The 17,087-nt window shown below is 37.7% G+C and overlaps 3 protein-coding genes across 3 annotated transcripts; 1 reads left to right on the plus strand and 2 right to left on the minus strand.

Moving 5' to 3' along the window:
- Positions 1–5,343: 5,343 nt before the first annotated feature.
- EAE98_008371 (uncharacterized protein) lies at positions 5,344–6,892 on the plus strand (the record flags this gene model as incomplete). Its single annotated transcript, XM_038955994.1, has 3 exons — positions 5,344–6,400; positions 6,453–6,812; positions 6,879–6,892. 3 exons carry the CDS (start codon positions 5,344–5,346, stop codon positions 6,890–6,892), a joined length of 1,431 nt encoding a protein of 476 aa, XP_038807453.1.
- Positions 6,893–7,135: 243 nt separating this feature from the next.
- On the minus strand, positions 7,136–10,217 carry EAE98_008372 (uncharacterized protein; the record flags this gene model as incomplete). Its single annotated transcript, XM_038955995.1, has 5 exons — positions 7,136–8,297; positions 8,395–9,083; positions 9,218–9,632; positions 9,683–9,980; positions 10,100–10,217. The coding sequence occupies 5 exons, from the start codon at positions 10,215–10,217 to the stop codon at positions 7,136–7,138; spliced, it is 2,682 nt and encodes an 893-aa protein (XP_038807454.1).
- Positions 10,218–12,062: 1,845 nt separating this feature from the next.
- Positions 12,063–16,341, minus strand: EAE98_008373 (uncharacterized protein). Its single transcript, XM_038955996.1, has 4 exons — positions 15,721–16,341; positions 15,376–15,659; positions 12,734–14,997; positions 12,063–12,675 (listed from the first exon to the last, which is right to left on the minus strand). Exons 1-4 carry the CDS (start codon positions 16,098–16,100, stop codon positions 12,580–12,582), a joined length of 3,024 nt encoding a protein of 1,007 aa, XP_038807455.1. The 5' UTR covers positions 16,101–16,341; the 3' UTR covers positions 12,063–12,579.
- Between the last annotated feature and the right edge of the window lie 746 nt (positions 16,342–17,087).

Below are 17,087 nucleotides of genomic sequence, written 5' to 3' on the forward strand. Positions count from 1 at the left end.
TATAAAGATATTGTTATATTAATATATTAAAAGGATTTTATAATAAGAATTAATTCTTTTATTTTATATATTAAAAAAATCTAATATAAAAAGAAGAATTCTAAAGATAATATTATTTATATTATTATTGTTTTATTTATTTTTATTTGTTAAAAATATATTTACTTTATTTTTATTTATATTTTTATTTTTATTTATTTTTATAAAGATTTTATTAGATATTCGAATCTTTATTAATTAATTATTGGTAATCTACAAATATTTATAGAATTAAATATTTTTAGAAGAATTTATAATGATATTAAACTTTTTAATATAAATAAAACAATTATATAAAAAATCTTAATTTTTGGCAAAACATTAATATTCTAATATTGAAAATTAAAAAAGAAATTAGTAGTAATCAATATTATCTTTTATTTTAAAGTTATATAAAAAGCTTTATAAAAGAAAGAATGATTTGAATAACTTTAATTTTGATAATAGATTGATAAATAGAAACTATCAAATTTTCAGTAATATGCTTTTTCGCTTAAAAAATAATAATATTAATATTGCTTTTAGAAATACAGGAAATATTAGAATATTAAAAGATATTAATAATCTGATAGAAAAAAGGGTTATCTTTTTTATTATTATTAAAATCAAAAAAGAATTTATTAGAATATTTAAAGTAATTTTTTTTAAATATAAAAAAATGAATATAAGAATAAAAGCAAAACAATAATTGAGTATTAATATAAAAAGGTTTATAGTTTTTCAAATCAGTTAGTATATTTATAATATTTAAAGTTTTGTTAGAGTTGATCCACTTTACCACTAACCCACAAAAGCGTGGAGTGTTCCGAATACGTTCGGAACAGTGGATCTACTATATATACCCTGTCAGGTGGTCGCTCCCTGACACTCACCCCCGTCTTGTGCGGACCCACCCGGTATGCGCCAATCAGGAAGGAGCTAGCTCCCTATAAACATAGGTCTATAAATATAGAATGTTAGAAGTGCAATAGCTGTAGCTGAATCAATCACCGAGATTGAATTCAAAGTACGATTATTCTTGTTCAGATTTACCGAATAAGAAGTTCAGAATAAGATACCCTTGTATTCGGAACACAATGTTAGAGTTGATCCACTTTACTACTAACCTACAAAAGCGTGGAGTGTTCCGAATACGTTCGGAACAGTGGATCTACTATATATACCCTGTCAGGTGGTCGCTCCCTGACAAGTTTTGCTTTTTGAAGGAATAGAGAATAGAATAGGAATATTGATAATATAAAGATAAATAATTGAAATTATAAAATTGTTTTTATTATTCAAATCTATTATAGTTATTAGTTTTATAATAAAGTCTGAAATAATAGTATTTAGTGTAAGTAAATTATTTTAAAATCAAAAAAGTCAATTAAATATTATTATAAAGAAATAAAAGATAATCAATAATAATTTGATAAGAATTTATAAAGTATTTTATAAGATTACTTATTCAATCTAATTTTTTTATAATAAATAAAAATAATATTTTGAATAATTCTAGCTTTTTAATATCATCCTATTTATTTTTCTTTTATAAAAAGACCTTTATATTTTTAATATAATATTTATTTTGATATACTATTACAATTTCGATATTCTTTTCCTTTTGATTATTAATAAAAATAATCTATCAAAAGACTTAAGTTTGATATAACAAATTGAGATTAGAAATATATCAAAAAAATACTAACTAATAGATTTTCTTCTAAATACAGTAATAACTATATTTAATATAAGGATTCTTATTATAATAATAGAAATCTTTAGAAATAAAGGATACAATACACTTAAAGTAATAAAAATATATAAAGATAATTAATTCAATAAGATTTACTACAAACTAAATTATAATTATCTGAAAATTAATAAGTTAAAAAATAGCTATAATAAAATAAGGATTAATAAAAAGATAATAAAGAATAATCTATTAGAAAAAAAAATGAATTCAGGAAATTAAAGGGAATTTATAGATTTCTTAATAATTTATTAGTAAAAGTAATAAATATATTAAAATATTATTTATTGATTATTTATAACTTTATAGCATTCTTACTTTCTTTTAATATACAATATAAACATAATTATTTAGTATCCCATTTTCTTATATTACACAAATCAAATTTGAAAAGTAAATATATACATTTCGAAATACAATATACAATATAGGGGGCTCTATTACAATCAATTTATATAAAAACTAATAAAAATATATAAATAGTTTTTGTAAAACTATTTCAAACTAATATTAATTTATATATAATTATAAATTATAGAATTTTTATAATTTAAAAGAATTAATAAAAAGTCTTTATACTACATTATATCTAATTGATTTATTACTATTATCTATTCTAACATATATATTAGTTAAATACTAATCTAAATATATAGTTAATTTCGGGTTTGAATAAATTAAATAAATAAATCAATTTAAAATCAATTTTAGTTTTAAGGATTGAATAGATTAATTATTTTTTAAATTAGATTTTTATTTTAATTGATATAAAATAAAAATTAAATAAATTAGAATACCTTAATATAAAGAAGATTGATATATCACCCACTATGGATAGCAATATAATATAAATATATTATCTAAAAATTTAATTTTATACACTTAATTAGATTTAGCTTCAGGGATACAGACCTCAGAGTCTATATACAATAGTTTTCAATATAAATTCGATTAAATTGATTTGAAAATTCGATATTCAATAATTTAATAGCGATATATATATAATATATAGTTTTAAATTAAGCTAATTCCCTTTTTAAGTTAGTTTAAACTAGTTAGGCTTATAATCTCTTAAAGATTAGTTTTTATAATAAAAAGGAATAATATTATTATAAAAATAATGAAAAATCTAGTTAATTTAAACTATAGAGATAAATCGAATATATAAAATAAGAATTAAATTGAAATCAATTTAGAAGAACTAGACTGAATTAAAATGAAATTGCTTACTTTTTCCTAGAATTTCTTTAAAGAATATTCTAGATTTATATAGTTTATAATGAAATTCCAGTATATTCCATACTTATAAATAAGATTGATTTAAATCATATCTTATAGAATCATTTTAGATAATAAAAAGAAAGTACAACCAATCAATTTAGTAATATTTCCTGTATACTTCCATCTAGTTCCATTTCATTCTATTCCATTATAAATCAATTTGATAAGAGATACTATTATACAACTATATGATAATATGATTTCATAATATAATATCACATCATATGTGTATTAGTCATCAATATATCCCTTATTTGATAAGATATTAGTAAGTGATTTAGTGGACTTATTATGAATCCTCATATTATCATGATTTGATAATCACACAATCATCAAATTCACGGGACGAGTTGGTAGGCACAAGCACTTAAATGTAAATCTTTAAAGACGGAGAAGTCAAAAGACGGCTAGGTTTTCGTTTGATCGAATAGAAACCTGATGACCTTAATATGACACGTACTAATTGTATCATTCTAACATACCAAACTTTGCTTCTTCAGTCTTGGTGATCATTGATGGACCAGATCTTCAGAGCCCTGCGCATCTACTCGAAGTTTTTCTACGCAATTTAGGCTTTGGGTATCGAAGTTGTGACCATAAATTTCGTGCCCCAGAGGTACTAGGAGGATAGATGAGATTGAAGACGGTGCCATGGTCTCTGCCTCAAAGTCATAGGGCAGACAGCATACTATTATTATCAGACTGTTCTGTTATAAAAACAATTTATTCGAGGCACTTGATCGGAATCATACATAATTCAGTTTCTTTGATCTGGAGGTCGTGAAAATACTTTCACCACTTTTATTCAAGGATAGCCACTTGAAAATTTTGTCCATAAAATATCGTGGTTTCCCACTGATCCACTAAAATCTGTCCTTGAGTATTCTGTACTTGTACTGTCCATCTCAGCATGTGCCTGGTCAGTTCGTGGGTGAAGAGCTAAGTTCAAACCTAAATTCCTCTCAATGCAGTTTAGAACGCTATTTTTGGATCGAGCTAGTAATGACTAGCTTGGAAAGGGATTTTTGGCACGTGATTATGGTTTATTCTCGGAGCAGTAACAAGCGAGAATGGTTTATGGCAATTTGGAGATGCGATGACTTAAATGTTAAAGTGAATGGTTGCCCTTGTGCTTCGCCAGTTTTAGTCATTGACACGAAGTCTTAAAAATACTGGATTTATGGGGTGAGGGAGATCTTCGTAAGACATTGACTGCCTCCTGAATAGGAATAACTTCCAGAGATCAATCTGCTATGTTTCTTATGAAGTGATGTGGCGAATTCTAGACGATAAATAGATGGTACTGTAAATGCAATTTTCAGAAAGATGATTATGGCTCCGGACAAGAATGCATACTTTGTCGGAGCTTTGGAAGCTTAGATACCTAGAATTGAAATTTATCGAATCAGAATTGCAAAATTTCGAGACCTACAGGCTGCAGGTTCTCGAAATCTAGGATTTGTTGGAGCACCAGAGAATTTCTTCTACCTTGTGACGAGAGCATGTCAAGGCAAATCGGACCTTAGAATGAAAGAGTGCTGACGCCAGACTTCTTGCTGTATTTATTTCATAATTTACGGCAATCAAGGATCGGAATCCACAGAATTCGTGCGTGCTGCGATCGATTTGAGCCAGAGGGGGTTGGAAAGCACTGGAAACCCCCAAAAACGACAGTGTCGACACGGCCAGAGCTTGAAGGAAAAGCAACCGATTGAGGATATGTTGCAGCTTTTCTTTCCAAAGGCAGAGTTAACCTTCACATCGAGCCCCAGGACGTGTTCTCTTGAGCTCATGTTTAAATCGGGTCGATCAAAGTTTGATCACGTGAGATAAGCATACTACAACACATCGTGGAGAGGGAAAGGCTTATAGTCTCACTTTCAATCAATCACCGACGTCAACTTCCCCCAAGTTGCAATTCACGAAGTTGGATTTATTTAAAGCCATTCAAGTCCCCGGCTTTAACAGATTGTGCAAAGAGTATCAACACTGGACTGGAAGTTTGTCAGTAAGCAACGACGTGGAAAATATAGCTTGCTGAGAAACTAAGATACTTTATTTATTTGCGAGTCCGAATTCTCTTAGCATTGAGTATGCTGCCTGGTTGGTGTCCAGTAATTGATTTCTAATTATCCCTTTCCAGAAACAGGAGTCAGATTATTATCCGAAACCTAATGCGGCGTCTGGAGCGAGCTATATGTACTAGCCGTCGCTACCCTCTACCGGTACTACCATTGATTTAAGATTTGAACAGACAAGCTCCAGACATTTTCCCCTAGCATCAATTGAAAATGGAAAACTTTCCAGCAGAAATCTTTCGCTTGATCATTAAAGGGGTAACGAGCACCTCTGATCTCAAAAACCTCCGTCTTGTTTCGAGATCCTTCTCAGTTCTAGTCACCGAAAAGTTCTTCTCGCACTGTAGTGTGAATCTACAGAATCTAAATGAAGGATATGAAGACGATAATGAAGACGAGGAGTCTGAAGACGTTGCAGAGATAGACTCAGCCATTCCGCGCACCAATTTGGAGAAGATCATCTGTGTACCACATCTCAAGCAAGCAGTTCGTTCTGTCAGTTACATCACCAGTCTTGAACCCTATGCAAATTCGTATCTCAGCTCCTACGCGGAGAAACACCCCCCACAGCATTTCAATATCTCGATGAAAAGAATCATTGGAAAATGTAACAGGTTCCCTAACCTCACCACCGTCGCAGTCGAATTTGCAGAATTTTGTACATATTTGGGCGAGGAGGATGAAAGAGGATTCTATCTTACCCCAGCAGAAGACAGCCATGAATATCGTATTGCTGTTCTCAAAGAATTGTTTCGTTCCTTGAATGACCCAAGGTATCCTACACCCTTACTTACCACACTTTCCCTCAAGAATCTACAAAATGTCAATGATACGAGCTTGACCGGATCAAAAGACTTTATTGCGGTCTTGAAAAGAATCACGAACTTGCGTATGAGAATCGTTGTCGAATATGAAAAGGCAACCCCTGAATCTTCATGGTCTCTTCCACCTATGCATGATTTCTTTACCGAGCTTCCTTCTACATGGCTGGTGCCCTGCGCTAAGAATCTCACCTCGCTCACTATTCACTGTATTCATTGGTGGGGTTATTTTCCCAAGTGTGATTGGAGAAGTGTGCATTTTCCAAAATTGAAGAAGTTGGAATTGGGCAACTACACTTTTTCGCACGATTGGCAATTGGATTGGATTTTATCTCATGGAGAAACGTTGGAAGTTCTCAAATTCGACGACTGTCCAATACTCGCAGGGACTAGACACTTGGGGGATCTCGATGATGAGAACTATGCGATGACTCCCATGGATAATGGAGGTGATAATATCTGAGCAAGAACTGAGATTATAAATACTGACGCTCATTTCAGGCGCTCCCACTATCTGGCATTACAAAACAAAATGGTCCGACTATTTTCAGAAGATGAAAAATGATCTGCCTAAGCTTCGCCTTCTTCAGGTTGGATCTGGAGTATGGGAAATGGGTGAAAACTTCGACGGTGGTGAGATAAGATTGGCTGAAGAGCCTACTAAAGCTGTGAGCGGAATATACAATAGGTTTGATCCTCCAATTGCGTACCCATACAAATATTTCAAGAGGAACCGATTTTCTACCCCATGGGTGGATGAACGTCACTTTCCAGAGAATAGTTTCAATGAGAAGCCGGTAGGAGGTCTCTATGATAATGACAAAAGATCTCAGCCAGAGAAAGATCAGTCTAGCTATGATGGTGAGTTTCCTAATTTAATTCTTCGAGCGCTTCTAATGCAAACTTCAGAATTGATGACGATCATAGAGAAGCGGCATTAATGAGCGTATAGATATTTCTCGTTACCCATAGATTGTATCGTACGCTAAAAAGATAGAAGTCTTTGCTTTCTCGGAGTACGCATTGGGTCGTAAAAGACAGTCAACTTGCACCAATAATAGATTCCATCAAGAAAATTGAATTCCACTCTTACGGTTATGCGTTTTGGGTGATCCAGGGCTTAGAGCTAGTTTCAAATACTAAAGCAGAGCTCCACTTCCGTGATGCCACCGTCGCGCATAATTTCATTTTTCCAGATTCACACCCTTCTTGATCGACTGCGCAAGCTTGATATCTTCGACTGAAGTAATATCATCTTCCCATTTTTCACCCTTTCTCGCATTACTGACCAGTGACAACTTATCCCAACACCTCTCCCACGTATCTGTCCTGAATAGCCCACAACCCCAATCTCTCTCCCTGATCATTCTATCCATTAGACTGCTAGGCATCCAAGCACTAGCTTCTGATGTTTCTAGATTCCACTCAATAGTACTCCACAGAACCATGCCTTTCTCTCTAAAAGTTTTGAATTGAATTCCTTTAAACTGAGCATCCATTTCATCTTCCCAAGTAGGATCAAGGAGTGGGCGGATGTTCTGATACATCGCGCAGAAGCCCACCTGACCCACTTCTCTGAACAGCTTATCACTCCAAAATAACAGTGTAAGATTGTTCGGCATTTCTTGAACGGTGTACATTTTTTCGAGTGGAAAAGTGTACTTGTGGATATCTTCCTGGGAAGGAATTTTCTGTGACTCGAGAACGAATGGTAAGATGGGCGAGAAAATCCTAGTGAGAGTTGCAATTTCATCAGCGAAAGGACTTTTACAGAGCTTTTTGAGCTTATATTGTCTCATCAATGCAGAAACCGTAGTGGGAGTGGCCCGAGGAGGACGACAAGTAGAGGCAACCTTGTTCTCAATGATATTGTAAATAATTTCTGACATCCAGTGCGAGGGATACCCGTGATTATGAAGCTGATCGATCAGTCTAAACAATACTGTGAGATTAAGAGGAGAGAGAATGATTGCGTCGGTCTTGGAGATGTCCACATTGTGAGGCAAAGCAATCCTGAAAAAAAGTGTGTAGAACCACTTTTGAAACTCAGCCTGAGGTAACAATGCGGACCAGGCATCCTGTGAATCGAGTGCCTCCCGCGAGTATGAGTTGTATTTAATCAACGGCAACAATTCGTCTTTACCTGGCTCAAGAGCTGCAATAACGCCTGTTAACTTTCGCAGCATTTCTTTGTCAGTGATACACTGATAATCTGCTAGAAATGCCTCCAGGCAATCCCATGATCCCGGGTTACGTAGACAGTTTGATTTGAGATAACTGCTAGTACCAATCTTTAAGAGGGGGAACACGTAAAGAAATGTCGATAAATGACCGCCGATGTAACCCCTGAAGGACATTGTTAGCACCGTCTACCCAGCCTTTTACAGAAGCATTGAACAAAATCACCTATACACGAGACTTATGAATAAAAAAGGGTACTCACGGTATGTTACTCATATGAATACAGTCGAAACTTTTGGGAAACTCGGGAGAGCGAGAGACTCTGGTCGGTGAGCAGTCAAAATGAAACCATTCGGCAATTTCAGTGACATCCCCACAGAGAGCCTCTACACAGAATATTCCCTTCATTTCCTTGATTGCATTGGCTGCGCGCTTAAACATCGGTGCTACATGATCAAACAAGGAGGAAGGCTCGGTTCCTTTCCAGGTATCTTGGAAATGCCAGATAGCCGAAAATGGATTGATTTCGAAGCTATAACCCTTGGAATGGCCATACTTTCTTAGAGTATTTCGGTACCAATTTTGGTCCATCATAGTTGGATTAAATTTCCAGTTCTTTGCGAGATGTTTGCGGAGTTTATTAGAGTATCTTTTCTCTTTCAATGCTTTCGTGATGAGCTTTTTCAACCGTGGTTCTTGTGAAAGAATCATCTTCTCCGGAGGATAAACAAGAGCATACTTGGCATAAAACTCCTTCTCGTCAGTGCAAACTTTGCTAGTGTCTCGGGAGTCATGAAGTAGTGATTTTTGGCTCAGTTTGTCGCGTGTGCCTTGGATAACCTTTTCGGTAGTAAATATCCCAAAGCCGTTACTAGCCCAGTGTTTTAAAACATCGATGTATCTTGGAATGTCGTACTCGTGAAAGGTCACCCACTCGACAGGACTAACTCCCTAAGGTTGACGAATAGTAAGTATTGAATTAGAAAGCTCGAGTACATGTCATCCTTTCGAAAGGTGATGTATAGCATAGCATTGCCTCTAGATAGTGCCGTAGTGTAAGAGTTTGAAATTCAGAGTATACACACCTTGTCCAATTTAGCAAGAATAGCTTCCATTGTTGCACACAAAAGTTTGTAGACGTAGCCTGGCATGATAATGGGTCTGTAAATGAAGAAAATAGTTGTCAAGACCATCAATCCCTGGTCCGAACCATGGTCTAATGCAGACAACTCATCAAGAAGTGTCCAGATAATAAGATTTCGGGTTAGAGAGCATATATTGAGATCATTTGCAACGAAATGATATTTTCGAGGGGTGGCAGTGGTTCTATTTCCAGATTCATGGAGATCGATAATCGTTGCATACAAATGACGCGCATCCCCAATACCAGCGAAGAAAAACGAAATTATGTCACCTTTCTTTAGAGAATCTTTCGGAACTTCAACGGAAAGAGGTTCGGCGACATCGTTTCCAATTCTAAAATACTCAGGCGATGTGAACCTAGTCATCAATATTAGCCACCTCCAATCATGTGAATGCAGAAAGCTTACATAGATGCACGATCTCGTGGAAAACATGCAAATATTTTCAATCGTCTTTGTAGTTGCTTTTGCAGAGAATATGTAGGAACATGATCATAGGCTCTTTTCAGCTGCCGTTGAAGGTTTGAAATGACAATTTTGTCGTCCAGTTGTTGCACAACCATCAGCTCTAGTATGTCTTGAACTCCTTTTATGCATTCAGTGTATCTGCCGCACTCAAATTGAACCACTGTCGTGTTACGTAATGGTTTGGAAGTAAGAGGTGAGACCGGGTCAATCTCGACAGCTTCCATATACTTATCAAGAGCTATGTGCAAGAAGTATATTGTTAGCATATATAGTTTGAGCCGTTTTATCTCTTAGACGCAAAGAGACGTCTTTATTTTTGTCAAAAAACAGTGTAAAAAATGGAAACTTGCAACATACCCTCCGAGAGCTTTTTACATCCAAATAAAACGTTTCCTTCCTTGTTGAGCTGCTCTATAGCTGCTTTCTTTGATTCCTCCGTAACACTGGTCGCTTGATCCACTGCTTGGGCAGACATGTTATGCTATAATGGCTGGTCTATCGATCAAAAAGTTGAATGTGTGCATCCCCTATTGAGAAATGAATCAATTGGTGGTAAGATCAATGATCACTACTTGAGCAAGTTGATCAATATTTAAGAGATACTCAGGTAATGAGGACTTCTCACTAGTAAGCCATCTTCCTTTGTGAGGGGTGAATATATTGTGTGACTTTCATATGTAAAGACCCCCCATGAAAGGTATTTCCACAAAAAGATTGATATGTAATAGAGTAGGGAGCAATGGAAGTTTCATTTGATCCTTTATTTGCTCAAAGTAGCAAATGCAAGCAAATAATAAGCAAGCAGAGCCCAACAGCAAACATCTACCGAAAATCAATGCCACAACAACAGATGTATCTTTTTATGTCATTCATAGAATCATAAAACAATAATTTTTTTTAAGCATTTCAAAGAGTTTCTGACGGTGCTGAAGCTTTGAGGGTATTCTTCCATGTAAAATTATAGAAACATCAAAAAGCTCTCACCTGAAAATCTTGGCACAGAAGCGCGCCAGGAAACTCAGATCAAAGAGATTGATTGCCTAAGTAGGTATTTTAATTTCTGCTCCAATGTAATAGGCTCCGAAAATTGTTAGCGGGGAGCAAAAGACACATGGTTCAGATTGCCTACTATCAAAAATCAGAGGTGAATACAGAGATCACAATACTCGCTTAATCTTTCAGTGCTGAAATGCCAAATTAGCAAATATATGCACGGCTACCGCTAAAGTTTGTAATGTTTTATATCCTGCAAAGATGAACCAATTTTATCGAGCTCGCTAGACTGGCTGCGTCTGCTCATCTAGAAAACTAATTCCGGTCAGCTTAAGTTACGAACACTTCTAGTGGGTTGTCAATAATGTCATTCGACCCAAGTGAAAGAACTTTATTGTGTTGTCCTTGTGTAATGTTCTTTCTTCTTTGATTATTTCGAGGAAATCAGGATCCCTCGTGGCGAAGTTCCTACGTACAAGCTAAGACTTGCACATGAAGTACCACAAAGGAAGACTCCACAGCAACTCAAATCCATGTTCCATCCAATCCAGTATTATCTGCGAACGTGATGCTATTTCGCTCGCTTCTCTTGCTAGAACTGTAATTTCTGATACCCTAAATACGTATGCTTTGATGAGCTTCGATGCAGGCGACCCAACCATTTCAAGAAGCGCCTGATCTCCCTGCATTAATATGAGGCGATCTTGAATCTGTCTCCTCTTTAAGTTCAGAGACTTCTGACCTCAGAAGAGACATTTCGGAATTGTAGAATATCTTTTCGCTTCTGTGGCCAAGCAATATCGTCAGCTCTCACGATTGATGGTATATTGCCATGTTCAACCCTCATTGTTAATCTCCCTAGCCACCAAGCTTTGCGAACAGCACTGCCACTGCAATATTAGACAACACAGTCCGACGGATATTTGCAATGCGTAGAGTCGAACAACCAAGTACTTGACGGGGGGTGTTTTCTCGATGTCGACGTTGTTGCCGAATAGTTGGGTGTATGTGGAAGATCTGACAGCATGCCTTTGAATGCGAGAAACTAATTGACTCATTTGTACGACCTGACTTGAAATCGAAACGGCTTCAATGACTGTCCCAGAATTTGCTATGACTCTCCCAGAATTTGCTATTGGCGCGTAAAGTAGAATGATTGGCTTTCTGAATCCTTGAACGGTGAAGATTCCACACCGAAATGCTGTGGACAATGTGTTTACCGGGCCACCTTTGATGATACTTTCTATGTATCTTGTTACCTTTTTGGAAAGGGGGGGGGGGATCTGAAAGTCTTGATATGGTGTAAGGTTGAATTGTATGGGGTTTGCTCGAACTTTGATGTAATTCTAATTTATCCTATTGTTTGCTAATGCTATCCAATGGATTACAAAAATACCAAGAAAGAACCGACCTAAATAGCCCTTTTCGTTCTTGCAACTAAGCCTAGCTGCTCTCTTCATCACTACCTGTGTTTCTGACAGGTTTCCAACAATTTTGGGTGTCGTTTCTTGGGGTATTGCATCCAAGCAAATGCCCATAAGTTTCACGTGATGACAAGAACATTAATACACGTAATCTTGGTTTGGCATTGAGTTCTTTCATATCCGTCGTTGTTCCAATTATCTCAAACATACTGGTATCATTCACAGTATTCTTCATCAAAAGGGCAGCTGGGCATATATGCTCACAGTCATTTCCCTCGATATCCGCGACTTCCGTTGTCTATTCAGAGGGGCTTGGGCGATTAGAGAATAGCGCAAAGCCATTCAGAAAACAAGAAGGGATAATACCGATCGCCTCCTCATAAGCACTCCTACTGTAATTATGGGCAGGATCATATTCATTCACTGAAAACTTGTTCCATTGTCGATCCCGCTAAGCCTCTCTCTCATCTTGGATAGTAAGTTCGAGACTATGAAAGGCTTGGACATTACGAAATTCTACAGCAACAACTGTTAGCATGATGATTCACTTCAAACCAGTCTTTCGGAGACTTACAATTCCGTTATGTAATGCCACTTGAACCTGCTCCTCTCGGGCATTAGCAGTAATTGCGATGATCTCAAGATGCCTCACGATCTTTCCAGATTGTTGCAATGCTCGGATCTCCCGACTGCAAGTGAGACCATCCATGACAGGCATTTCCCAATCCATCAGTATGATATCTAACTTCTTCGCGTCTTTTACCGGCTCATGCCAGCAGGAACATTGTCTCAATATCTCTAGAGCCTCTAGCCCATGGTTAGCCACGTAAACTATGCAGCCAGCTTTTTTTAATTGCTTCTCTAATATCCTCTGATTGACCAAATTGTCCTCGACTAACAAAACGTGCATAGGCTTCGATCCGTCATAGTAAGATCCATCGAATGATACTGGTGTTAATTTTGGACGGATATCTTTTCGTGGTTTAACACTACGTCGTACCTTGACGTAAAATCCGAACGTACTCCCCTGGCCTAACTTGGAAGATAGACCAATCCTACCTCCTTGCTTTTCGGCAAGCTTCTGAGAAATGAACAATCCCAAACCAGATCCACCATATTTTATAGAGGTTTTCGAATTGGCCTGCTCGAAGCGAGTGAAGAGACGAGGGATCTCCTCAGCACGCATGCCAACTCCTGTATCTGTGACTGCGCATGTTAAAAACACAGGTTCACCGGAGCCCCACTCTGGATTGAGCGTCAAATCTTCAACCTCGTCCCCGCATGGTACCCAGTAAAGCTCCTTGCTGAAATTCTTCTCTGGATTAACAAGAGTAGCACCATAAGTAACTGTGATCTTTCTCTTTGGTTCACCTCTTGTAAACTTAATCGCGTTTGTTAGTAAGTTAATCAAGATTTGGTTCACACGTGAAGAGTCAAACATGACTAAGTCGATATTGTTGGCGCCGAAGGATGGTTGAGCTATTGTTTTGATTGAGATATCGTGGGACGTTAAATCCGCTTCAAACATTCTGACGACCTGTTCCAGAATCTTTGCTGGATTAGCAGAATGCGGCGAAATGGACAACATCATATACTTGAGCTTCGAGAGTGTCAAGACATCATCCACAATACGCTTTTGATGACTAGCACACATAGCTATCGTATGGGCGGCCTCGACATTGCTTTTCAAGATTTCAAGAGTATTTGTATGCGATAAATCTTTGTACGAATTTGATATCATATCGGCACATTGGAAGATGGCAGAAAGAGGATTTCTCATCTCGTGAGAAACAACATCAATGAACTCCTCTTGTTGGCGTTTGGCCGCGCGTGCTTCCTCGGCATTTCTAGCTTCCGCTGCTTCGGCCCATTTTAACTCAGAGATGTCGGTGAAGCAAGCCATGATGGATTTAACTTCACCATTAACAATATATGGGAATGCCAATGATAGCACACAAGCGTGCTCGGCTTCCCCACTGGGTGGCACGAACATCCGCTTGAGCCGTGATGTAGTCTCAATGTGAGAGGATCCATCATGAAGTTTTACCCAAGCTTGTAAGGTTTGAGACCTGTCTTCTTCAATTAAGACGTCAAGAAAGGAATAGTTGTACTGCGGTTCCTCAGGTCCCGGATGGCCAGTAATTCGGTAGTACATATGATTGGCCCAGAGGATCTTACCTTCAGTCGATAATTGCAGCATACCAACCGGAGCGTTCTGTGCCATGTATCTGATTTGTCTCTCACTTTCAGCTAGTTCTTTTTCTAGTCGATCAGCCCTCCGCTTTGTTTCCTCAGCGCTAGCCAAGGCAGATGCAATTGATGAGACTCTCGAGGCAATGGCATTTATGAATTGATCGTAGGTATCGTCAATTGGTCGGCGAGAATTGGCGCCAAGTATAAGATAGCCAAAGAGACGATCAGCACTTGAGATTGGAAGTATGCTAAAATGCGTCGATGGTTCATGAGCTTTGTTAAAATCATCTTTGTGGCCACGCCATTCGACTCCCTCAAATCTCTCATCAACAGAATGAGTCGAAATCTTATTGCTTGTCTTATGCAACAATGGAAATAGGGCAAGACAACTGCTGAGTTTAGCTTCCGGCACAGCGAGTGGGTGGTTTTCAGGGAAACCCAGTTGACCCCGCAAATAAACCGTGGACCCAGAAGAACTTTGCTCGTCCACCTGATATAACATTGCCATGGGGATATCAAGTGGATTCGACTCTAAATGAGGCATAACATGGCTAGCAAGTGTCCCTTGTTGCAATCCAATTGAGATCTCCAATGATCCCAACATTGACTGTCTTCTCGCGTTGATCCTTTGGGCAGTAACTTCAACTGCATCCACGTTTCAGTAATTGCTAGCCAAAAGAATATCTGAGAGGATAATAACGGATAAAATTAGACTTGGAAACAGAAAGTAAAGATTAATGAAACAAATCGCATAACAAATTCAATAATACTTCAGAACTATCTCTTCAATATCTATGTTGAAGTTCGACAATCAAATAGTATCTTGAGCTTCAGTACGACATTCTACTATCCCAATCAGATTGGAAGGTTGTATTGTCTCAAAATCAGATAGTCAAGAATTCATTTCGATATGCGATGATTTACTCCATTCATCGCATGAATGGGGAATAGGAAAAGTGGGATGTAGATTTTGGGAACGGAAATGGATTTGAAGGTTGCAAAATCTGCGAAACAAATACGAACCTACAGAATTGTAAAAGCCTGCAACTGCTCCATCCTCCCTTCGGACTGGATTAAAGCTTCCCGTGAAATATGTCTCCTCTTTGAACCCGCTTCTCTCCACCATCAATGGTATCTCATTAACGTCTGCTGCAAGCTTGCTCGTCTCTGCATGAATGAAAACCCCCTTTATGTCATTCCAAATTTCTGGGAAAGCCAACTCAAATGGTTTGCCCATTAATGCTGGATGTGTGTTACCAGTCATTTGGATGAAGTTTTCATTGTAAATTGCAACTCTCTCAGGTCCCCTAACACGATGCTGTCAGATTATTCAGATTCGAGTAGTGAGATTTTATCTTTCCATCATACCAATATAAACAAGCAGGCCTTGAATCCGCAAAAATTGTGAAAGTGTGAAGTCGTAGGGCAAGGCCCCATGATTCTAATGGTCCGAGGTGTGTTGCAGCCCAATTTGTCTTTTTAAAAAAGCGCACATGCTCAGAGTTAGGTAGATCTGAGGTCCAGTCTGCTGGCTTTGGAATTGGAGAAGGGATCGTGGATGAATATGAGGCTTCGGCGGCGGCGGCTGTTTTGTTCGAAGAATGCGTTTTCGTGGAATCTGGTATGGAACTTTGACTCGTATCTGCGATGTGAATATCTTCAAGAAGATCTCGAATTTCTGCAATGTCTTGAATGTCTTGAATAGTAGGCTTGACATTCCCATTACCTTTGCCGTTGAGGATCACCATGGTCGAAGCAGACCACCAAGCTCAATGTCAGAGATCATTCATGCCTCTACTCTTTGAGGTCTAATAACTTCAGTTTGTAGAGATTTCAGAATCGAGTTTGTTCGTGATGTTTTGACATCAACTTTGCTTGCATCTCGAAATGGACTCCGTTCATGCATGTACTATCGGAGAGGCTTGATAGGGATTCGATAACCGCTTAAAATTGCACTTAACAGACTCGCCCACATGCGGATAACCTTCTAGGAAACATGCCTCAAGGGTTTCCGAGTGGAGCACAACATATTAAGTGCCTCCGTATTACGAACTGGAAAAAGAAATTTTGATGACTAATCACGATCGGTTAGATCGGACATACTGACAAATCATTTGCTTCTATGGACCGCCAGCTGAACTGGCCTGGTGGCCTGGTGCTGGTTTTTACATAGGTATACAGTCGCGTTTATTCCCCAATATGGAGACAATCTTTTATCCAAGCACGAGCTGAAGAAGCTGTGCGCAGCCACAAACTTGTCCCATATCTCCCCCTTTCACAGCTGCACTCCGGCTGGTAATCTTATGGGCGGACGATGAGATTTACATGACTCGAGCAACCATGTTGAAACATCTGTCGCACGATGATTCCTTTCAGACTGGTACATCACACTGGTTTCTCGCCAGCTAGCCACTCACGCCGCCCTTCATCTAGTGCAGCCCTTTACTGGTATCTTTCTTGTAGAGACTCAAACAACAATCCAGAATAAACGATCTGCAATGAAGAATCTCTATAAAAAGATCACGCCTCGCCCCCAAATGTCTATTCTTCGCATTCCTTTCAACAACCCGAAGAGTTTGTTACCAAATGATACCAGCAGGTCAGGAAGTTTAAAATCTGTAGAAAATTGAAGCTGTGGCATTTGAAATTCAATGTCGTCTTTTGACCTGAAATGCTACATACAGGTCATTAACTAGTCTCAACATCGAGCATCATTGTAGGCGTTGTAAAGGTCT

Source organism: Botrytis deweyae (assembly GCF_014898535.1).
Source record: "Botrytis deweyae strain B1 chromosome Unknown BDEW_022, whole genome shotgun sequence".
Taxonomy (NCBI): Eukaryota; Fungi; Ascomycota; class Leotiomycetes; order Helotiales; family Sclerotiniaceae; genus Botrytis; species Botrytis deweyae.

Excerpts from the sequence above, each read along its gene's own strand:
- EAE98_008373 (XM_038955996.1), bottom strand. The coding sequence starts at position 16,100 with ATGGTGATCCTCAACGGCAAAGGTAATGGGAATGTCAAGCCTACTATT. Across the intron at positions 15,660-15,720 it reads AGGCCTGCTTGTTTATATTG|GGGACCTGAGAGAGTTGCAA; the intron begins GTATGATGGAAA and ends GCATCGTGTTAG. Across the intron at positions 14,998-15,375 it reads AGGCTTTTACAATTCTGTAG|TTGAAGTTACTGCCCAAAGG; the intron begins GTTCGTATTTGT and ends ACGTGGATGCAG.